This window comes from Excalfactoria chinensis, chromosome 16 (genome assembly GCF_039878825.1).
Source record: "Excalfactoria chinensis isolate bCotChi1 chromosome 16, bCotChi1.hap2, whole genome shotgun sequence".
Lineage (NCBI taxonomy): Eukaryota > Metazoa > Chordata > Aves > Galliformes > Phasianidae > Excalfactoria > Excalfactoria chinensis.
In genome coordinates, this window is record NC_092840.1 from 1,385,035 (window position 1) to 1,408,388 (window position 23,354).

The 23,354-nt window shown below is 53.2% G+C and overlaps 1 protein-coding gene across 4 annotated transcripts in view; it reads right to left on the minus strand.

Moving 5' to 3' along the window:
- Positions 1-23,354, minus strand: part of NOS1 (nitric oxide synthase 1) — a 45,243-nt gene that overhangs the window by 7,939 nt on the left and 13,950 nt on the right. For all 4 annotated transcript variants that reach the window (XM_072350731.1, XM_072350733.1, XM_072350730.1 and 1 more), the window contains exons 3-28: positions 20,507-20,639; positions 16,651-16,788; positions 16,367-16,512; positions 15,996-16,158; positions 15,203-15,294; positions 14,872-15,013; positions 14,418-14,557; positions 13,881-14,055; positions 13,592-13,693; positions 12,502-12,696; positions 11,592-11,677; positions 9,559-9,703; positions 9,369-9,473; positions 8,932-8,990; positions 6,976-7,092; positions 6,693-6,867; positions 5,920-6,058; positions 4,861-4,939; positions 4,189-4,382; positions 3,687-3,856; positions 3,236-3,446; positions 2,484-2,571; positions 2,093-2,214; positions 1,619-1,767; positions 1,113-1,307; positions 550-668 (exon numbers count right to left, since the gene is read on the minus strand). In XM_072350731.1, the coding sequence (XP_072206832.1) occupies positions 550-668; positions 1,113-1,307; positions 1,619-1,767; positions 2,093-2,214; positions 2,484-2,571; positions 3,236-3,446; positions 3,687-3,856; positions 4,189-4,382; positions 4,861-4,939; positions 5,920-6,058; positions 6,693-6,867; positions 6,976-7,092; positions 8,932-8,990; positions 9,369-9,473; positions 9,559-9,703; positions 11,592-11,677; positions 12,502-12,696; positions 13,592-13,693; positions 13,881-14,055; positions 14,418-14,557; positions 14,872-15,013; positions 15,203-15,294; positions 15,996-16,158; positions 16,367-16,512; positions 16,651-16,788; positions 20,507-20,639 (3,579 nt within the window). The remainder of the gene's footprint in view (positions 1-549; positions 669-1,112; positions 1,308-1,618; positions 1,768-2,092; positions 2,215-2,483; positions 2,572-3,235; positions 3,447-3,686; positions 3,857-4,188; positions 4,383-4,860; positions 4,940-5,919; positions 6,059-6,692; positions 6,868-6,975; positions 7,093-8,931; positions 8,991-9,368; positions 9,474-9,558; positions 9,704-11,591; positions 11,678-12,501; positions 12,697-13,591; positions 13,694-13,880; positions 14,056-14,417; positions 14,558-14,871; positions 15,014-15,202; positions 15,295-15,995; positions 16,159-16,366; positions 16,513-16,650; positions 16,789-20,506; positions 20,640-23,354) is intronic.

Sequence of the window (23,354 nt, forward strand, 5' to 3'; positions counted from 1 at the left end):
AGGCTCTCCTTACACAGAGCAGTCCCTGGTGTGTGCACTGCACTGGAGCAAAATTTCTCCCAGGCACCACAAAGGTTGGGAAGCCAGGACTGCATGCCAGGATGAAAGTCAGGATGAGAAGTGAGATCCATGCCCACCCCTCATCCTAAATAATCCTGCTCACCAAGGGAAGAGTCCCTCAGCACAGAGCTGAGCTGAGCACACAGCAGGATGTGACAGAGCACAAATACCTCATGGCAGATTTTTACTTCTTTTGCTTGTTTTCTCTGGAGTAGAGAGACAGGAAAGCCTCCAGATCCCCCAATTGCATGTGCAGCGGCCTAGGGAGCTGTAATATGGGTACCCCCCAACATGAGTACCAGCTGCCTGCACCCTCTCTGCTATCTCAGACAGCCATGCAGAAGTCTCTGCGGCACAAGCAGAAGTGAAATGTCTTTTTCCAGCCACTCTTTAGGGCTAAAGATGAACAGAAGTTAAAGCTCCTTTCCCATCCCACAGCCCACACACTTGGGGACCAGAGCAGGGGTTAAAATAAACGCATCAACTCACTCATCCGTATCTTTTTTGCTCTCCTCGATGAATGCAATAGACTCGGATCTAAGGCGGTTAGTCACTTCGTACGTGCGCAGGGTGACTCCAAAAATATCCTCGTGGTACCGGCTGTCATCCTGACAGTGAGGACGGGAGAGGAAACGGGGGAAAGAGAAGGGTTTACAAATGGTTGGTGCTGCTGTGACACAGAAGGCAGCAGGGCTGTGGGCAGGTGCCCAGTAAGCACCAAGTGTCATGGGGCCGGTGACGGGAGCTGAAGGGGCAGGGGGGGGGGGGGGGGGCAGAGAGAAACGGTGGTGACACAACCTTCCCAAGGTCGTGCTGCATTGGGCAGCTCTGATGTGCAAGAGACAAGCAGGAGACCCACAGCCTGCCCCTTTATCTTGCTGCTGTGACAGAGGGACAGCGGGCACTCAGTGTGGCAAATGGGCCCAACAAAGGTGCCCAGAGGAGCTAGTGGGGAGGAGCTGCTCATCACCTCAGTGCTGCCCCTTTGCAGGGCAAGGCACCAGGTGCAGTGCCCAGGGCAGGATCTTGTGCAGGGCACGGACACCACTCACCCGCAGCTTGCTGATGAAAGCGCCTGCCTCCTCCACCGACAGCTGGCCCTGCTGCCTCATGATGCGCTGAACGGTCTTGAGGACGTCCCCGGCCATGGTGACATCCCCGCAGACGTAGATGTGGCCTCCCTGCTCCTTCAGTGCTTTGTACACCGTTTGGGCCAGCTGCTCCTGTAACACGTCCTGCACGTATTTCTGCAGGAGGGAGGAGCAGAGTTAATTTCAACTTCTCCAGCTTCCTTCACCTGCATACTCTGAGCAGCTCTGGGAGCCCCAGCTGCCTCCAGTGCCTCATGTGGAGAGCAAACCTGTGCCTTGCCGCAGCCCTAAAAGAGGTAGAAAAGAGATGGGTGACCGGCAAGGCTTCATTTGGCACTTTTTTCTGCTGGTTCTGGATCACCCTGCCAGCTGACACCGCCCTGCTGCCCTTGCCATGGGGTTGCACTGGGGAGGACATGGTGTTGTACTGAGGATCCCCACCCCATGCACCCAGCACCCACCAGCACCTTTGGTTTGTCCGGTTCCCGGGAATAGGCTGTGTACAGCTCTCTGAAGACACCTTGGGTTTTGGCAAACAGCGTCTCCTCTTTGTAGATGTGATCAATCCTGGACTGCCGGCACCCAAACACCAGAACCATAGGACAGGGCTTCAGGCCTGGGGAGAGATGGGGGGAAGCCGTCAGCCTGCAGATCACCAGCATCCCGTTCTGCAAACTGCATCACTGCCAGCCACCCCAGCAGCCCACATGAGGAGCCCACCAGGGCCAAAACATCCTTTAAAAAACAACCAACCAACCCAACACTACAGTACATAGAACCATAAAAACTTGGAGCTTTATAGGAAGATTGTTGGGCAGTTTGGGCTGCATTCCAAGTCTGCATTCCCTTCAAGGAGGTCTGGGCCAGATCAGGGCCCCAACCAGGCCAGGATTATGAGTGCTGCTTGGGGTGAGGAGCAGGAGGAAGAAGAGTCAGCCCACCTTTGTGCTGGATTTCAAAGAGCCGCTGCTGCCAGAAGCTCCGGAATGGGGCAATGCCGGTGCCGGGGCCGATGAGGATGCAGGGCACCTGGGGGTCCTGGGGCAGGTGGAACCCGGGAGCCCTGCATGTGTTGAAGTTATCAGTTAAAGCCAGGCATGATGCTTCCTGCCTTGCCTCTGCTGGCTGAGGCATTGTCCAGAGAAGCGGGGATTGAAATCCCCAAAAGTGACATTTTTGTGCAGAAAAGAGCACCCAAGAGGGATCCATGTGCTCACAAAGCCAGCCCTGCTTTCTCTGCCCCCTTGGTGCTTTGCAAAGAAAGACCAAGGGGAAAGAGTTCCTTCTGCAAGGGTCTTGACCCATCCTTCACCCCCTGCCTGGACCACTTACCCTCTCACAAAGCAGGGCACAACCTCATCACTCTGGATTCTGTTAAGCCAGGAGGAGCAGACTCCATGATGGATGGGGCCTTCTCCATCTAAGGAGGAAAGAGAAGAAGGGCTGCACTTGGCACACCAGCCAGTACTGAAGTCTCTTTCCTTTCTGAAACTCTCCCTACTACATCTCCTCCTGCACCTAGAAACCTATTGCCTCTCAGCATCTCTGATCCATCCCCGTGAGTTTGGGAGGGGGTTGGCACTTGGATCTCAGTCTTCCCCAGGAGCCAGGCCTGGGACAACTGGACTTTCATGATACCTGGGAAGCCCTCAGTTTTGTCTTTGGCAGACCAAAGTGAATGGCCAGCATATTCTCCCATGTGCTGTGGGACTCTACCCATGAACACCACAACCAGGGCTGCTCAGAGGCATCAGTACTCCCACTGGTACCGAAATCTGGCTGTTAGTTGCTGTGTGGACTTTGGCATGGACAATGGAATGGAATAGAGCACAGAAGCGATTGCAGCTGGTCTGCTGCTGGTACCTGGGCCAAGTCTGGCAGGCTGGTCTTAGGTGGATGGCCTTACTCCATGCCATGGGGCAGCAGTATCGTGGGCTGAAGGCATCTAACCGCTCCAGCAGGTAGAAAGGTTTCTACATAACATCTCTCAATCAAAGCCCTTACAGATTTACCTATGTGCTAATGTTTTTCCCCTACTCCCCACTCCAGGCCCACCTCGTCTGCCCCCTGCCTGAGCATAGTACCTCTAGTGCGGTAGGAGACCACAGCCACAGTGAGATGGACCTCTCCAGGGTACATCTCCGGGGAGGAGCTGATGGAATAGTAGCGGGGCTGCAGCAGAGGCAGCTGTGTGAGCAGCAGTGTGGAGGGCATCTGCACTGAGGGGAACTCCTCCAGCACTTCCACCACGGTGGGGTTCTTGGACCACTTCCACTCCTCGTACTCCTGCAAGCCCTGCAGCCAGGGAGAGAGGGAGGGAAGGCTGCAGCATCGGCCTCTGTGTGCCCAGAAAGTTATTTTATCTGGAGCTGAAAGACTAGGCTACTAAACACGGTGATGCTGAAGAGGAAGATCTGTACCTGGTGTGTCATTAATTAATTAATGTTGGAACTGTCACGTGTAAAAGTGAAGGAAGTCTGCTCCAGAACTGAAACAACCCCTGCGAGCCCCTGTGACTGGGATCTGAGTTTTTACCTTGCTAAGAGCCTGCAGACGTTTCTTCTCCTTGTCGCTGGTAGCCAACAAAGCAAACTGCTGCAGCAGCAGCGGGGTGGGAGGGGTGGTGATGTCCAGATAGTATTTAAAAGCCTGGAAGATGGTGCATGGTGGGATGCGGTTCTCATCTGTCCAGTTACTGATGACACCTGCCAGGAGGAGGGAATCCAGCACAACCACAGGTCAGCTGAGTGGAGGAGCCAGGGGGGATAAATCCTTGCTTTCATTCCCCCCTGCTCAGCTCTGAGACAGTGAGTGATGAAGAGGCAGAAAGCAGTGTCAGAGATATCTTCATGCTACAAGTGAGATGCTGTGCCATGAGTACAAATACGGAATCTGATACTTCAGCACCTTCGGCTTTGGTCACTCTGAGTGCATGCTATTTTCCACCTCCTCTTACACCATGTGTGGCAGTAGGACATGTAGGGAATGAGTAAGGAGGGGTAGTCAACCTCCATGTAGGGACTAGGGATGTGCTTACCTAGAGCTGTGCTCCTCTCCTCCAGGAGCTCCACCTTCACCAGCTGGTTGGCCGGAGGAGCATCCTCAAGCCTGTCAATCAGGGCATTGACCAGTTCCTCGTGGTTCCCTGGAAAGACACCTAAGTGGTCCCCAGGCAGGTACTGCAGCTCCTGGTGGCCATTGGTGTGGAGACGCAGGAAAATGGTCGAGCGACTGTAGAGAAAGGAGACAAAGCAGGATGTGTTTGGGGGAGACCAACAGGGAGCTGCTGAGTGACATCTTTAATAGATGTGGTGCTGGGCACCCCAAAAGCACAGCAACTTGCCTTCACAAAATCACAGAATGACTGGGTTGGATGGGACACCAAAGATCATCCAACCTCAAACCCTGCCCTGGGATGGTTGCCCCCACCAGCTCAGTCTGCCCAGGGCCCCATCCGTGACCTGGAGTACCCACAGTTCTGGTCAGTCTGTTCCATTCTCAGGTAGGAGACAACACAGTGGTCAAGATTTCACCACAGAGGAAAGCAGGACATACCCTTTCCCAGGCTCATATGGCTATGATTTGCACAAACATAGTGTCAAACAGGACATTTGTTGTCAGGGATGCATGCAGCACCACATGTACAGGTGCTTGGGTGCCCTGCGAGCGCATTTGGTTCCAGCAATCTTGGGATGCTCGTGTTTCCTACCTGGACTTAGGGCTCTGCAGGTTTTGGCGTGTGATCAGCCGGGCTGCATAGACACGCTTTTTGTGGATGCTGTACAACCCTGCGGAGGAGAAGAGCCCATGAAGAGACACAGCAGAGCATCGGGAGCCTTGGGGTAATACATCACGTGTCCCTTCTGCAAAGGACCAGGGAGGGCTCAGCCACCACCTGCACAAGGTGTGGGGACAGGACCTGGCTACCAGTGCCACCTGGCTGGCAGCAAGGTGGCCGAATTGGGAAGCGCCAGGGCAGTGCGGCAGTGCATCAGCTGCAGGAGCCATGCTGAGGGGCCAGGTGTCGGTGGGCTGGCCCTGCCATTGCACCGCAATGCTTGGATGAACGGCATTTGGACAAGGCCAGCTTGGAAAGTTCCCAGCTTTCCAGCTCTGTGCTTCACAAAAAGGGGTCAGGAGGAGGGAGAAGAACTCAGAGCTCAACATCTCTGTTGCGGAAACAGGCAGGGAACAAACAGAGGGGCCTGAGGTCATCACAAATTCATCCTTGAGTGTGTGATGGTGTCCTGGTTTCAGCTGAGACAGAGCTGATTTTCTTCAGAGTGTCTGGTATGACTCTATATTTTGGATTTAGGGGTAAGCAACATTGATAACACACTGATGCTGTAGCTGTTGCAGAGAAGTGCTGCACAGAGCCAAGGACATTTCAGCTTCTCACACTGCCCTGACAGCGAGAGGCTGGAGGGACAAAGGAGCTGGGAGGGTACAGAACTGGGACAGCTGACCCAAACTGGCTAAAGGGATATTCCATACCGTATGACATCATGCGAAAAAACTATGTAATGGAGGGGAGTTGGCCAGGGGAGCAGCCACTGCTCAGGGACTGGATGAGCATTGGTCAGCAGGTGGTGAGCGACTATTTTGTTATCACTATGCCAGGTTAAACCACAACAGGTTGGGGAGGAAGCAAGACTGAAACAATGGGAATGTAACACAGTAAAAAGATTTGGTCCTTTCCCCCCACTGCTCCCAGTACATCTCCCCCTCTGCCTGCCCCAGACCCCCTGGGGTGACCCCATCTTTGCACCTTGTGTGAGCTCCGGGGCCTCGGCCACGTAGGTGAGGCGGAACTTGCTCCTCTTCCAGCTCCGGTCATTGCTGATGAGGGAGTTGTTGGCCTTCTCGATGTTGACATCATCTCCCACGCAGAAGACATCGCACGCTGCCTACAGCACGCACCAGGCTCTCAGCAGTCCCCCTGCCTCCCGCAGAGCCCTACAGCCCCATGAGCCCCTTGACCCACCCTGACCACAGATGACACATGGGGATGGAGGCCCTAGAGGTGTAGGGCTGTACCAGTGGCCAAGAGCATAGAATCATAGAACCGTTTGAGTTAGAAGGGACCCTTAAAGGCCATCTGGTCCAACTTCCCTGCATTGAACGGGGACACCTAGAGCTCCATCAGGATGTTCAGAGCCCTGTCCAGCCTGACCCCGGGTGTCTGTATGGATGGGGTATTCACCACCTCTCTGGGCAAGCTGTGCCAGTGCCTTACCACCCTTACTGAAAAAAAAAAATAAAAAAATTCCTTGTAACCAGTCTAAATGTCCCCTTTTTTAGTTTAGAACCATTTTCCCTTGTCCTATTACAACATGCTCTACTAAAGAGCCTGGCATGGGTTGGGGTGCCCTCTCCATGAAACATCTAAGTTTGGAGAACCTCATTATTGATGGCCAGTGTCCCTCTTGGGCTTCCCAGTGTAGGGAAGGAGAGAAGGCTTCAACCCAGCTCTAACCATCGTCTGTGCAAGTGCTGGCCCTGTGCCCTTTACCCTGCTGGAGCACCAGGGAGACAGGTTACCTTGAAGACCTTCTTGGCCCAGGTGCGGAAGGACTCCTCCTGGCCACAGAGCTCATCCCCCTCTCCCATGCGCAGGATCCGCTCCCCACCCAGCTCCTCCAGCAAGGTGTCCACTGCCCGTGCAAAGGCACAGAAGTGGGGGTATGCCCGTGAACCCAGCCCAAACACAGAGAACCTGCAGAGAGAGGACATGGATGTGGCTGCAGCGAGGGGACAGTGGCATCTACCCATCCTGCTCTCAGGGACATGCAGGACTCACCACTTCTCTCCCCATTCTGTTTACCTGACATTAGCTAGAGGCCCTGTACTTTCAAAGTTGTCCCTGGAGTCAGGGCCATCACTTGAGGACTTCCGTGCATCCGAGTAGGAGGAGACACTGTTGAAACGAACCTTGTAGCTCCTGTAAAGAGCAATGGCACAGAGCGTTGCAGTGGTGACAGGTGTGATAAATCCCACTACGGGAAGAGGACTGAGATCCAGAGGGAACAAGAGCAGAGCAGGCTGAAGCTTGGGGCTCAACATTTCACGAGCAAGTAGTAGAGGAATGCCCACTTTGCTAGGGGTGAGCCAGAGCAGCCCATACAATGCATAACCCCAGCTAGAGCTGCTCTTTGCCCAGGGAAGTGGTGGAGACACCACCTCTGGAGGTGTTCAAGAACTGTGAAATCACTGAGGTTGGAAAAGACTTTTAAAACCACCAAGTTCAGCAGTTGACCCATCCCCATCATGCACCCTAATCTATATCCCTCAGTGCTACACCTACACGTTTTTAGGGACATGGTTTGTGAGCGTGGTAGAGATGGGTTGCGGTTGGATTTGGTGGTCTCAGAGGTCTTTTCCAATCTTAATTCTATGGTCTATTTTCCAATCTAATTCTATGATGCCGTGTTCCATGGGGTCCCATGGGCTGACCCACGTGCTGGCCGCCACATTGCCACCAACCACGCAGAGCTTGGCTTTACCTGCCCTTCCCTGGCTGTGCACAAGGTCAGGCACGTGCCTGAGCAAGTCTTCTGAAGGTTTTTCCATTCATAGGAAGTGAAAAGAGGGGAGTGAGAGAGGAGGGGACGAGGAGGGGGGAAGGGAGCGCAGAAGAAAATCTGACAACAGCAGAAGTATTTCTGAATTGAACCATCTTCAGAAATTGCTCTACACAAGGGTTTCTAAATATACTGCCTGAACAACGAAACAGTAGTGCGGGGATGAGTCACAGCAGACCTCCGGCGCCCGGCACGCCACGCGGAGGAGACAACCCCAAGGAAAATAGCTCTGGGTCGCAAAGCGCTGCTCCAGCTGTGCTCTACCACCCCCTGCGTTCTGCCCAGACCTCTTCAGCGCTGCTCCTTGCGTCTCCTCGTGCTCACCTGCTTTGCTCTAGATGGATGGAACCACTTCTCTGCCCTGCCGCTGGGTCTTGTCCCCATCTGGGGTTATATGATGGTTTGGATGGGCATGAAGCCCTATTTCCTTAGCTGGGTGCTGCTCTGGGCATGGCTCAGAGGTCCCTGGTATCTGCTGGGAGTTCTTAGCACCCCCTGCATAGAGCTGGGATCCCAAGGAACAGCTGCCCCCACTCCTTCCTACAGACACCAGGCTGCTGCTGCCCCTGGACACTCTTCTTTTCTGCCGTTCCTCATTGCAAAAGCTTTTATTCATGCTTAACGTCAGCTCTCCTTTTACCATCTGGAGCCATGACCTCTCAGCCCGTTCTGGGGGGGCATCAGGAGTAATTTATTCCTCTGCAGTCACCTTTCCCATATGTGAAATCTGATACCACGCTGCATTTCTCTCTCCTCTTCTCTGGATGAAATAGCTCTCACAATTTAATCTGCTCTCATGGGTCACTGTTTGCAGCTCTCTGACCACTTCTGCTGTCAGGTAACCCAGCCACAGGCTGTTTTGGCTCTCAGAATCTCCTGACAGTCCCTTAAATTACATTTAGAGCTGACTGGGACAACCAACACCGCTCTCAGAAGCTTTCATCCTCCTGGAAGCTGCTTGGCTTGCTGCCTTCACCCAGCCCCATGCTGCACCAACCCAGCCCCAAAGAGAGATTTCCTGGACACCAACCACAAGCTGGAGCTTGCAGGCGTGCTGACCCTGTACTCTGTCCTCCCTGCTAACTTCCTCTGCTCCTTCCCATTTCTCCAGGTAAATCCCATGCCCTGGACTGATTTCCCACTCTGTTCTAGTAGGAGGCAAATGGAGTGGCAAAGAGAGGGATTTGGGGTGCTCTTACTTCCTCTCCTCCAGGTTGGAGTTAGGATTCTTCATCTCCATGAGCGCACAGCCAAATTTCTACAGAGAAGATAAAGGAAAAAGACCATCAAAGACCATCCAGTGCCTGTGCAGGACACAAAGTAGCAACCTGGGCTGCATCTTCACTCTCTGCCTACCATTCCCAGCAGCTGTACTGCTGTTGTATGGGATGTACAAGGTTGTGGCACCCAGGCAAGTGGGCTGGCAGCAGTTACGGTGGCATCAATTTTATGGGATGAATTTAACAAGACTGGCTACATCTCACTGGGGAATGCACAGATATTTCCATTTGGAGGGGACGCAGGCACAGCACTGCTATTGCACAGCACCCAGAGCTTCCTGGGGCCGTCTGAGGTCAGAATGAATTCACAGGATGTGACCCTGCCCATGTCCTGCTTTTACAGACTTGCATCCTACCTCTCCATTTTCAGGTGGGTCTCCATTGCCGAAGGTGCTTGTGACCACCAGGACCATGGTTTCATGCTCTAGGTGCACAATGTCATATTCGTCCATGGACATCACCTGGGAGCAACAGAGCCATCAGCAGGAACTCCACAGCCACTGTGATTGCACCCACCAACCCGACAGGCTGGGGGCTGGCACCCACCTTGGCATCAAACGCATGCTTGAAGATTTCACACAGGGTTTTTGCGTAGACCTGTGACTTCCCCGTCTCCGTGGCATACAGGATGGTTGCTTTGACCCTCTTGGCCATGGCCTGTCCCATCAGCTTGGCTGAGAACTTTACAGCTCTGAGAATCAAGAGTAAATCTGGGTGAGGGAGCATGCTGCCTTGTCGGCACCTCTAGCCCAGGCTGTTCACACCATGTTATTTCTTAGTAACGAGCAGCCTGCCTTAAGAACCACAGCAACATTATGTTGTTGTTCTGTGCCAAGTGGGAGCCATGGAAGAGCCTTTATCTTGGGGGGCTTTGAGCAATGATCTGCAGCATTGGGATGGGCAGTGCTAGTGGATGGAGGGACTTTTTGTGAGGTATGGAGAAGCGGAAGAATCGGGAGCAGCTGTGAACAGATAACCTCAAAGGGAATAGCTGGAGAGCAAGCAGTGCCCAAGCTATGGAGAAGCATCTCCCCATGTCTCTAAATGCCACCTGGCTGGGGGATGTGCCCTCGCCCAGCAGAAGCATCAGAGCTCCACACAGCCCCGAGCCATGGAGGTCAGAGCTGTCTGCAGTCCCTTTGCTTTGTGTTCCAGCTATGCCATGACCTCAGCGGAGCAGCCCTCTGAGGCCACACATTTGTCCCTGTGTTGGCAGAGATGTGTCTCGCCGGCCGCCTCCTGTGGCTGCATCGTGACTGGGTACATTTGCTCTGGTTTTCCCTGTGGGCTCAGCTCTGACAGCGGAGCAGAGGGACTGGAGAGGTCACGGCACCGCCAGTCCTGATGGGCTGATGCAGCACTAGGTACACTGGCTCCATGCTTCTGCATTACAGGGACAAGGGAGGATGCCATGGGAAAGTGTGGGGCTGCAGAGAAGGGCACTGAGCTCTGTGTGTTATTGTAGGGCCACTAGTAATCATTGTGTTTGGGTGGCAGGGCTGGGGCTGCCGTTTGTTACACCACTTAGCTCCAATCCAGGCAGTATTAATGTGAACTGCAAAGATAATTCTTTCTCCCTCGTCCTCCCTCCCCGCATTGGGAACAATGGAGATTATTTTGTTTTAAATTACCTGCCACGCTCACATTTTTATAAAATCATTTATCAGTGATACACACACAAATAAAAGCTTTGCTCCTCCTGACTCAATAGCTCAATTAATCTCCTGCTCTCCCAGCAGCCCCGGGCTGCAGCCCAGGCCCAGGCACCAGTGTCAGCCCCAGGAGTGCATTCATCAGACACTGATCACGGTTATGGATGTGCCATGGAGAACTGCTCCCGGGAGGCGACAGCTGAAGAGTGGGAACAATCCGACAGCGGAGGCACAGCAAAGCGAGGCGTGGGGATAACAACATGAGGCCACCTGGCAGCCTGGCCACGGGCACCGGGGCAGCCCCAGCCTTGCTGGCCCCCGAGGAAGCATTTGGACCAGGATCAGCCAAGGCATCCAAATGATGCTTCATCACAACACCCCTGCTGTGAGCCTTGGCAGGGGATAGGGACTTGTGTGACCCATTGCTGGGGTCAGCCAGCCATGGAGAGCAAATCTCAGCTTGGCCCTGAGCCGTTGCTGCCTGCAGGAAGGTTCCTCAGGAATAGGAAGTCCTATTGTGCTGCTCCTTGCAATGGGGACGCTCAGAGTTTTGGACTGGTGCAGGAAACAAGTGCTCCTTGAGTAGCTAAGGAGTTAGGGGGAGAAATATGAATACAGATTGCATCTCACTTGTGTCTGCATGGACCAAAAGACTAAGGAAGGAGGAGCAGGTAATAAACCCCCAGGATATGCTAAAGCCATTCCTGAGCACTGGAGAGTACTGGAGGGCAAACCAGCTTGAGAAGGGTCTGCATGGAACACCCAGTATTCCCTTGGTCACAACTTCTGAAGGTCTACAGGGATTCTCAAAGGGCTCCTGCTTCTCCAAACATTCCCCTTCAGCAGACTGGACCTGAACTGACAGCCCCTCAGCTTGCTGCCCTAAAGCAGGACCGGCCCCAGGCCCTCGCTGCCCGCTGTACTTACTTTGCCAACTTCTTAAAGCCAATGGCCCTCTTCTTGGTGGGTGTCCCATTGACTCCCTTCCAGATGTGGGTGTTCCAGGGGTCAGGCTAGGAGGGAGAAGAGCAGCAGCTGATGGGCAGAGCTCAGAGCTTAGAGAGCTACTGTACCCACTGTGTTAAGCACTGAGTTCCTCTGGTTGGGAACAGGAGGACCAGCTGGCCTCTTAACCAGCTTTATCACTTGTACAGCTCCCCAAAGACCCCAGGGCACAGAAAATTATAGTTTAATAAAACCTTGGTGGCTCCTGACAGGATCTGGCCAAGTGCCCTCCCACCTCTGGGATGAGCAGTAACAAGCCACAAGGACAGAGCAGGCAGGGCCAGCAGGGGAGAAGAGATGTGAACACATCCTTCCCCTTCCCAGCCCACAGGTTTCTTTTTCTAAGAGGCCCTCTGGGAAGGGGAGGCAGCTGAAGCAAGTAACAAGAGCAGAGAAGCTAATTCAGTGCCCTCGCAGGCGGCTGTCTGTAATCAGGGCCAGGAATCATTGGAGTTCCTGGTGGATTGCTTACAGAAATGAACAGCCTGCTCCTGTTTTCTGATTGTTCCTTGAGGGCTCTTGACTAAAGGTCACATTGTGTGAAAGCCAGCAAAGCAGAGAGGGTTGCCTAATGAGGGAGCATTTGCTTAGGGCCCTTTCTTCCCATGGTCTGAAGTGTTAAATACTCCAGCAGCAGCACTGCAAGCTACTGCTCAGCCTGCTGAGACCTCAGGCAACCCGGAGGTCATTTCAACTCATTCATGGGCTTTGCTGCCTGCACAGACAAGTTGGTGAGGGGACCAGGTGGGATCTCTCTCCTTCCTCCATCCCCCTGTTTCCATGTCCCAGCTCCCACCCTGCTCCTGGTTATTGCTTTGGGCACAGAAGGTACCTGGTACTCAAAGGAGGGTGTGAGGCGGTAGTTGAGCATCTCCTGGTGGAAAACCGGGGTGATGCTGCCAGACATGGGTGGCACAATCCACACCCAGTCGGCAGGACAGCCCCCACGGCAGCGGTACTCGTTCTCCATGTGCTTGATGAAGGACTCGGTGGCTGAGTGGTGGTCCACGATGGTCACTTTGTCACTCTGTTGGGGGAGTAGAAAGCAGAGCAGACAATCACAGGTTAATGCTGCTCAAAGGATGAGAGCCAAATGGAGCCATTCTCAGCAAAGCAACTCAGGACAGGGAACAGAGCTTGGGATGTGCACCAGGTATTCCACGCAATGGATGGAAATGCTACCAATGACCAAAGCTAGCAGTGACTGAGCAGAAGTTCAGATCTGAAGGACGTTCATTTTGGCTTCTGAAGTGAACGTTTTCTTCTAAGGTGAATCCAGGAACCATCCAGAAAGGCTCACTGCTATGGTCCTGCAGGACAGTGAGGGGTGAAAAAGGGGACTGCTAACCCTGCCCAATGAGAACAGACACCAGGCAATCCTGCCCTCATCCCTTATGAGCAGCCATGCTAGGGGACGGGTACTCCTCCTCTTATTTGACATAGACTGAGCAAGAAACAATGTGAGAAAAACAGGCTGGAGCATCACCCTGCGCAGCCCCCCAGAGAGCTCCCAGGGCTCTCAGAACTGATGACACAGCTCCAGGAAGGACCCCCACCCTCTGCAGCTAAGTGGCCAAGGACCAGTTTTGCAGCTTAACCTTTAAGTGCAAGTATGGGGGAATCTGGGCCTAATTTTGCCTCACCAGCAGGACAGAAGGGGTGAATCTTGCCCTTCGGGGCCCTCCCTCTGCATAAGCAAAGCTCAGGTGCTGATAGTGCTCTTTCCAACATGCAGGGCAGAGAGATTATTAAATTTCACTGCAGGCTCCTGGAACAGCTCAAAATGAGGAAGGCACAGCATAGTTTCAGCTGAGTTTCGTCAATTGCTGCTGTCCTTATGCAGGACTCTCCACACATGTCCCATCTTATTCCTGCATCCCTGCAGGCCAGCTCAGGCCTGTCAAACGCTGCTGTGCCCGTACCTGGAAGCTGTACAGCACAGCAATGTTGATCTCCACCAGGGCCTGATCCTTCCACAGCGACGAGGTTTTTCTCATGTCCAGGTTCATTTTCTTGGCCACTTGCTGCAACAAAGCACAAGGTTGAGCAGAGGTGAGCAGAGAAATGAGGATCTCTGACTGGGGACAAGGACACAGAGAGGGAGAACCCAACTGCTATCTGGAAGGGATGATCAGCTGTCCTGCACTCCCCTACCCCATGTCCCAGTGACCTCACATCAGGAGCATCTGGCCTGTTTGAGGAGGGGATTACCTCCAGGATGTTGTAGCGGGAGTTGTCGCAGTAATCCCGGACCCCGATCTCCGTGCCCATGTACCAGCCGCTGAAGGGGCAGGCAGAGAACTCCAAGCCACCAATCTCAAGGAGCATGTTGGATACTGCAGGCAGACCGTACCACTTCAGGCCCAGGTCCTTAAACCACTCGAACCTGCCAGGATGCAACAGGGTCAGGTAATCAGCAGCATTTGGCAGGGGAATTGAGGAGGTAGTTTTGGTAGCAACCACTAGGCTAAAGGTTGCACGAGCAGAATATTTCCTGGAGAAGGTGTCTACCTTATGGAAGACATTAGGACTGTTACAGAGTGAATTAAGTTCTGGGAGACTTCAAGCAAAGAGAAACCAGCTCTGAGACAAGAACACAAGCTACTTTCTGCCTCCAGGTCACCTGCCTCTGAGAGGAAGGAAGATCTGGAAGCAGGCATAGTCAAGCACCCAAGGCAGCAAGGATGCAAGCCAAGCACAGGAGATGGTTTGTGGTCAGACCAGAAAAGCTAAGCCCTTCTAACTTACTTGGGGTGCCGGATGGGCACTTCCAGCACGAGCTCTGGGGGGATTTCAAAGAGCTCTGGGTCATTGCCGTTGGCTTGCAGGAGCAGAGGCAGAATATCGAAACGGCCATACGGAGCCTTCCACCCTTGCTGAATGCAGATCTATGACAAAAACAGAGAGGGTCAGAAGTTCCTGCAGGCCATCTGCCTTTTGGGTGCTGTGAGCAGGGACTCAACCCTTAGGGTTGAGCATTGATCTCCATCCAAGTGAACTAAGCCATGGGCTTGCCTATCACAACCAACCCACACATGGGAACATTTTTATTCCTGGAAGAAATACCTAGGGGTGGACAAAGCCAGCACTGCAGGGGCTTTGATGCACACTGCAGACCCAGAACATTCCTGGGATGGCCAGAGCCACTGCATATCCCCAGCAGCCTCGTGGTGCCCCACGGTGGGGATCCTGGCACTGATACCTCTGTCAGCTCCACGTTGGCAGGGTCCCCCAGGATGGTGCCATCGGGCTGCTTGTAGCCGGCGTAGCGGATGAGCTGTGCGTTCCAGATGCGGAAGTCATGCTTGCTGTCTGTCCGCTGTGGGAAGATGGTGATGGCAGATCTGCGAGGGAGAGGCAGCACTGGTGAGCACCAAGGAAATGGCACAGTACAGCATGGGCTGCATCACCAGTTCCCCAACACCAGGTTGCACTCGGGCTCCCACAAACAGGTGCTGGCTGTAGCTGTCCAGCTGCACAGCAGCTGGCACAGATCCCGATGCAGAAACTATGGTGACCCAGTGGTGGCTCACCTGAGGTTCCCTTTGTTGGTGGCATATTTGATGTGATTGCAGATGTAATTGAACATCCCATGGGCTGTGGTGCAGTCTCGAGCATCAAACACCTGAAAGAGTGCAAGCAATAGTGGTGGTGCTACAGGATGCATGCTGAGCTCTTAGGGCAGAGTTAGGCAGCAGGAACACAGCACAGGAAGACCCTGGAGACCACTTTGATATGTTAGGTAGCTAGAGCTCCATAATTATGTGTTCCCTGCCCTTATGGCAGGTGGACATCTGATCCTGATGCTTCTGCTTTGGAGAGGAGATTCATCTCCTGCTCAGGCAAAAGCTCCCTCAGTGCAGTGCTCTCAACCCAGCTCATCTTCTTGCAGCTTCAGTTTCTGTTCTTTCTTGTAGATCATGACTCAAGGCTGAAACTGGGAGGTCTGAGGGACAGTGAAGGGATGAGGAAAACAGAACAGCGGCTCAGCAGTAGGCTTGAAGCCAACATCCATACAGAAATGGCTCCCCAAGGTTCAGAAATGCTAGAAGAACCAGCTGAAGGCTGAACTGTTGCTGAGAATTGCTCAACAACATCTGATCTATGCTTCAAAGGGGCCCACCAGCTCCCTGCCACCAGATTCCACTGGAGATCACTAATTCAGATCCTACTCTAGCTTCCAGCTAGTCTAAATGGCATGGAGCCAGACATCTCCTACTATAGCATCTCTTGCACCACAGGTGCACTTCTCCAGAGTTCCAGCTTCCAGTTGCCTCTCCAAAACCCCAGTATATCCTTTGCAGGCCATACTGCTGTGGTGCTCACCTGCAGCTTGGACCACTGAATCCTGCCCACACAGCGGGCTGCATTCCTCCAGGCATGCTTTGCACCATAGATCAGCTCTGTGTCCCGCAGCTGGTAGGTGTCAGTGGCTTCAATCTCCTTGGTCACCTCCTCCAGCCTCTCCATGTGGGCCTTGGAGCCAGACCTGTGAGGGCAGGGAGTGGAGGAGATGGCATTCACCAGCCTGGTTGGAGGGCAGAGGGTCCTGCTGCTCTCCTTTTGGGAACATGTGTGTGCACACAGCAAGTGCTATGAATGCAACTCCATGAAGAAGCAGCTGCATCACGATCTTTGTGTTGACTTGCAGGTGTGAAAGGTCAGCATGTGCAGCCCCTCCTCTGGTCAGCACTTACCTCTTAATGGAGGAGTAGTACTGGTCAATGAAGTCCTTAGCCAGGAGGAGCACCTCCTCTTTTGGCCTGGTGTCTTCTGACTTGCGGACGTGCTGGCTGGGGGTCATGACGGATCCCATGCAGATCTGCTCAGTGCATGCTGTGGTCTGGCAGGACAAAAGGAGGCAAGAATGGTTACATCCAGCTCTGTATTTCCAAGCAAACAAAGAAAACATCTTCGGAGCACTGTGATCCGCTCAGTTATGTCCAGACACCTTTTGGGCAGTGCCACCAGCCCTACTCACCATCGCTGTCTTGAGATGCAGAGTGTCATGGAGCACGGAGCCTGTCTCCCAGTTCTTGATCTTGACGAACCGCGGGCATTTGGAGGGACTGCCGTTCGCTGCACTCTTCGTCGGGGACTGCCGTCCTGATGGTGCTGGCTGGGTAATGGAGAAGACCAACCGTGAGGTTAATGATCATAGATGGGATACAGGGAAAAGGCAGAACAGCAAGGACATGAGTGCTTAAATCTTAGTGATGGTACGGTGAGAAAAGGTGCATGATCCAAATATTTGGCAGCATTTGAGAATCTGCAATGGAGCCACTAACTCTCAATGCAGTTGAGAATTCATCTCTGCTCACCAGACAGCGAGACCTGTAGGAGAAGAGTTAAAAAACAGAAGTGACTGAGATGAACACGGTGTTCAAGTTTCCCAGTGGAGGACGTACCTCTCTGAAGTGTGCGAGATGTATCTTTTTAAGGAGCATCACCTGCTCAGGTTGTGCACGTGCCAAGCTCAGCCTCACTGATATGCGCCCTCTGAGACAGAGCTAACAACCTCTGAGCAAGCCAGAGACATATCTGCTTTGATATCAACGCAGGAAGAACGCAGGAATAAGGATGGATACATTATGCAAGTGGGAGGGCTGCTGAATTATTCATGGACGGATTACTTCAGTGTCAGCTCTGGATCTCCAGCCCACCTCAGTGCTCTGCGTCAGGGCGCACTCACACAGCACATCCTGAATTGCATGCCAGTGGTGGAAAGGGCTTGAATGAGGTTTGGCTGCACCTTCTGCTTGCACGCACTTGTGCATGCTTTCAGATCTCACGTGCAGTACTTGTGATGTGAGCTCTGCTCCCCCAGGAACTTGAAAACTTAAAGAGCAGTCCATGTCTGCTGGGGCACCCATGGCAGGGAGATCCACAGGGGTCCTGGGAAACAGAGTCACTTCTTTTGGAATCGCATCTCGAGTTCAAGTGTGCTTCAGTGATTGCTGCTGGAGGCTTCAAGGGGAAACCTGAGGCCACAGGAGGGCCAAAACCTGCTTGGAGAAGGCTTGCCCCACCGCAGAACAGGTCTATGGGCTGGGTTTGATGTAACCTTCTTCTTTGAACTTTGCAGCTCTTTCTAATCCATCCACACAGGTTTGCTTGTTTAGAGCGTAGAGGTGGCACTGCCTTCAGATTTTCACTCCTTCTTGGTGGTATTGTAGTGAAGCATAGCTCTGGGCTCTTGCCACGATCATGGCTCATGGAGCAGCAGCAGTAAATCCAGTGTTACAGCCCTGGTCCCCAAAGGACTAGGATAAGAACAGCCAGCACACAGTGCAGGAATCTCTTATTTCAGAACAAGCTGCTCTGCAGATGAGCAGACCCAGGGGGAAAGTAGTGGGGGCTGGAAGGATGACAACAGTGCTGTTGTACCCAAGAGCAAGCCATGAACCCAGGTGTAAGACTGAGCCTATTCTTGGAGCAAGAAAGCACACAGTCCAAGCTGATGGATAATGGCTGCCTAACAGATATCTTATTTTATTCTGTTCTATTCCATTCTATTCTATTCTATTCTACTCTAATTTATTCTATTCTGCCTTAAATCTCTCTCAAAGCCACTCCCTTTTGTTGTTGTCTTTTCCCAGCAGACACCTGCAAGGTTTGCATCCTTGCTGAAAGTGGGCCACAGTCCCAGCGCATGCTGAAGCCCCAAGAAGTGGAGGTACCACACCTCCAACCATGGTACAGAGCAATGAAGAGCAAGCAGCACCCAGAAGGATCGGGGAAGGACTCCATGTGCGTATGCCTTCCCTGCACAGTATTGCTGGAGCCAAACATTACCCCAGCTTCTGCCAGGGAGGCTGTGCGTGATGTTTTAATTAGGCAGCTGTGATATCGGTGACTCAGGATGGGCGGCAAGGCACACATTGCAGAATACATTATTGCAGCACCTTCCATGGGAGCATGGGCTGGGGAGTGCAGATCACGGGTTGTCTGCAGTTCTTATGGATGGGAGAAACAAGATGGGTGCTGCCTGGGAGTAACAGGGCTGGGGCATTTCCTCCTAGCCTGCATCAGCCCCGCTGGCTGAAAATGCATTTTTCATTGTTGTGGAGCTGTAAATCATCCTCACAGTCACAGAGCCGATGAAGGTCCCTTCCTTTACAGGCTGTGCATGCATCCCCTGTGCCATCTTGGGGCTCCAACAAATCGATCTGCACGGCTGCAGCACAGCACACCTGCTGGGGTCAGTGCAGCTCCCAAGGGCTTAGGGCTCCTGGGAATCAAGCACAGCACAGGTTGTGGTTTCGCAAGAAAACCCAAAGTTGAGACCTAGAGAAGGGATGGATGCCCAACTGCCTTTCAGCACCTTATTATGAGCATCAGTGAGCACTGCCCACCTGGTCAAGCAGCTCCACCAAATCCTGCCTTAAAGCTTTTATCAGTAGCTGGGGCTTGGCTTGATGTGAGAAGTTCAGCAACACTCCCACCACCCCTTCTCCTGGCTGTGAGAAGCAGCCCTGCCTCCAGGACGGCACTGGGATAAGAGGGATCAAAAGAGAGCACTGTATGTTGAGCGGGAAGGAAAATAAAGAGTTTAACAGCAGCTTAAGTCTGGGGATTTTGGCAGCCTGAACATAGAGAGGAATTAAGCTCTGAACACAGAAGGTTATAAAGTGCTTATAGTAACAGACACATCCACGCATGGAGCTTAGTGAAGGAGGCAGAGTGGTGGTGGTTTCCAGAAAGGGAGCACAGCAGTGACCTGTCCCTGGGAACTGGCATTGAGACCTGCACACTGAGCGTGGGGGACAGCAGGGCTCCCAGGGACATCCATCCACCCATGGGACAGCAGGGCAGAACATAGAGTGGCAGTGGGGAGCGGGTTGAGTCTTTGGGAGAGATTCTGCACCAGGGGGAGGGGGCATGGCACAGCTCCCCAAGGCAGTGGGCACAGCACCGAGCTGCCAGAGCTCACAGAGCATTGGGACACCAGTCTCAGCCATAGGGTTGGGTTTGGGTTGTTGCATGGGGGGACAGGAGCTGAATTCAGTAATCCTTGTGGGTCCCTTCCAGCTCAGGATGTTCTCTGGTTTATGGAACAATCCTACAAGCATTGCATGGCGGCTCATTGGAGCTGGGAAGAGGCACCAGACTGAGGAATCTGCTGAGGGCGTTCCTGAGCTGAGGGAATGCTGGTTTTCTCAGAAATCTTCATGTGACCATGAAATCACTTTGTTCCCCTCCCTTGGAGAACAGAGTCATGCTGACAGGGAGAGGGTGGGCAAGAACACACAATCCCTGGATCGGTCCCCATGTCCTGACCCATGCTTGGTTAATCCCAGTGGGACGCGCACTTGACCACGCAAACTGTGCCATGCTCACGCACATCGCGTTGTCCCTGGGGTAATTCTGCCTCTCTCTGGCTTTGCTACAAGTGGGAGTTAATCCATTTCTGGCAAGGGAGCCTGAGAATTTATGTCTGTGCAGCATCAGGAGATGAAAAGGTGCAGTACAACACGTTATCTGAAGTGCTGCGTTGAATTGTTGTCATATAAATCAGAATGACCTTAACAATGAGGCTCAGCTTTTTGCCACCAAAAGGGACAGTGGTCCCAAAAGGAGGTTTGGGAGACGTGTCCCAGCCGTGCTCTCACTGCACCTTGGCTCTGTGGATAAGGGGCACCCTTCCCCCACCCAAGCTATGGGGAATTTGGCTGCTGGACCACATGGCCTCTGTTCACTGTCAGCAGTCAGGACCAAGGATCCTCAGGACAACCCAAACAGTCCCTGAAGGCCATCCATGGGGTGAGAGCCCACTAGAAAGGTCCCTGCTCCACCACCCATCCCCACCCGAAGCAACACAAAAGGTGGATGCTTACCTGCTGTGCTTCAGAGTAGGGGTTGTTGAGGACCACAGGTGCATTGCTCTTCTCCCACAGGTCACCAAAGACGCGGTCATTCTCCATCTGAGCTGGGGAGGTTTTCTGCAGCTTGTTCTCCCCTTCCCTGAAACTGGAGGGTTAAAACCAGTGGGGTGAGCAGGTTGGGGATGAGCAGCAGTGTTGGGGCTGTGATTGCTCTGGGTTCTGACGGAGCAACTTCGTACAGCAGCAAAAACTTGCAATTTGTGCTGAGGGAGGGGAAGGAATGTTCTGCCTTGGCCAAGAAGATGAACCACTGCTGCAAGGGCAACCAAAGCACAACTGCAGGAGACCTGCACCCTGCCTGGTACCCTGCAGTGTGCCCACACCAGCCCCAGTGGGGTGATGTGAAAGACTTCCCAAAAGAAAGCAAGAGAGCAAGCAGAATGTTGGGGGAAGGAGAGTCGTGCACATTTCTAGCTACAGAGCCTTGCAGCAAAATCAGATGTGTCTGCAGACAGCGGTTGGTGTTGATGAGTGGAGGAAAAGAAAAAATCCAAGGAAAAGCCGGTGCTCCCAGGAGGGAGAGGCAGCGCTCTCTGCTCTTCCTGACCTTTTGCAAATGCTGGCGGGCGCGAGCGGCTGTACCTGGGTGGATCTGTGCAAACAAACAGGCAGCTCGCCTACACGGCGTACATCTGTAAGTCTGGGGACGGGAATGTCCCCGGTGCTGCTGCCCCTGTCTGCACAATGCGACTGGTGGAGCTCCCGCTGCACCATGTCTGCAAGCATGCTTTGTCTGGGGAGCATCTGCGGGGTGTTCGTGAGGCTGCTAAATGCCATCCAAACAGCGGATGGAAAACCACCACCATATGAACCCACACAAAGGAGAAAAACAGAGTCTGGGAGATGTGAGACCCAGAGTGTGTGGGCTGCAGCATCCGTGAAGGCACCGACAGCCCCAACGATGCTACACTTGGGAAGGAGCGTATCAGCTCCATTGGTGCACGTGGCCACAGATGGGTCCAGTGCAGTGTGGTGCTGTTTTGCCCTTCCTCAACAGCCCAGCTCGCTGTGAGCACTGGCAATTGTGCTGCTCCCACTGTCAGTCCTTAAAAAGCTTCCAGATGTCTCAAGAATCAATAACGAGCCTTCCCATTAACGACAGCAGGCTCTGGCACCAACCGAAGCAGGACGTGGTGCTCAGGACATGATTCACACCAGCACGGTGCTCTCAACACCATCTCGAGGAGACACATACGCGCAAACAAATCCAGTCTCATGACCTCCCTCGCCCTCAGCCTCTAAGCGAAGTGTTTTGCTCAAGCTTCACCCAACCCATCTCCCTGTGCTCTAACTTTTCAGCATTTTTTCTGCATTTACAGCATAACATTCAGCTGCCAAGATATCACACTAGGCTCCTGGACATCTTCCAGACACTGGCTGCTTTAGGGTGAGCGTGGCCAGTGCTGTACATGAGAAGGGTACAAGTGTCATTGAGGCAGTCTGTACCCAAATTTGTGCCCCCCACCACCAAAAAAGGTGGTGAGAAGGGAAGAAATTTGCTCTAGGCTTTGCATCAGGACCAGCATCATCGCTCTCCCAGACTGGATGCCAACCTAGAGCAGGTCACTGGCCATTCTTGATGCTGTTGGGCACCAGCACAAACCACACACACTGAGATTTACCAGCCCATCAGGGTCACTGGACACATCCCCTCTATCTAGGGGATCCCCAGCAGCAGGACATGGAATCCCATGAAATCTGGCTTCCCCCTGCAAGACAAGCCCAACTGTTAAACCTCCTGGTGAATACAGGGAGGTGATGGACGCCTAATCCCTGCAGATACCCAAGGTCAGGCTGGATGGGGCTGTGAGCACCTGATCATTGCAGGGGGGCTGGACTAGATGGCATTCAAAGATCCCTTCCAACTCAAACAGTTCCATGATTATATGATTTTATGAATACCTGTTTCCAGCTGCACGCTCCTGCCCCCTTGCCCTGAGCCCCGAGACACCAAAGAGCACGAAGGCTGATGGATACAGAGCCTGTGAGCATAACGAATGATGGGCATGCACAAACCACCCTTTGTAGCTGATGAGCCTCCGCATCCTCATCCAGGCATGGGCTGGTACCTGTGCCAAAGGCATGGAGAATGGCCAGATGCTCAAATTAAGTCATCGTCATAGTTGGCAACTGTGTGCATTAGAATCATGGAATCATTAAGATTGGAAAAGGTGTCTAAGATCCCCAAGCCCAACCCCAGCCCAACCCCACTGTGCCCCTCAGTGCTACATCTCCACACTGAACACCTCCAGGGATGGTGACCCCACCACCCCCGGGGCAGCTGTGCCACTACATCACTGCTCCTGGGAAGGGGGAGTAGACAGAAGCAGGGTGGATTTGATGGAGAAAAAAGATACAAGAGGCACCATCTTACAGCAAGATCCATGCAGGTGTTGGGGTTGGATGCTCAGAGCTCCATGCCCTGTTGCACATTTGCTCCTGGGGCAACACCAGGTTGCATGCTGCTGTTTCAGCTTGCACTCACAGAAAGGTGGGACCTATTGCAGAAGCTGCAGCTAAACCATCAGCTGAAGCTGGTGCTGGCTCTGGGAGGGGGCTGCCCCCATAGCACAGCAGCTGTGCCCCAGCTGAGCAAGAGCAGACCTTGTTGGTTCGCCCACAAGTATCCGGCTCTTTCAGAGAGAGAAGCAAGGAGAGAAAAGCCCATTCAGAGCCTTGCTCCAGTCCTAACCCAGACGGGGGGGAAAAAAATAAAACAAAAATCAATAGCTTCATTTTGCAGATATTTCCTGCCCGTTCCTTGAAGCTACCCTATTTGCAGGGAGCAGCAGGGTCTCTT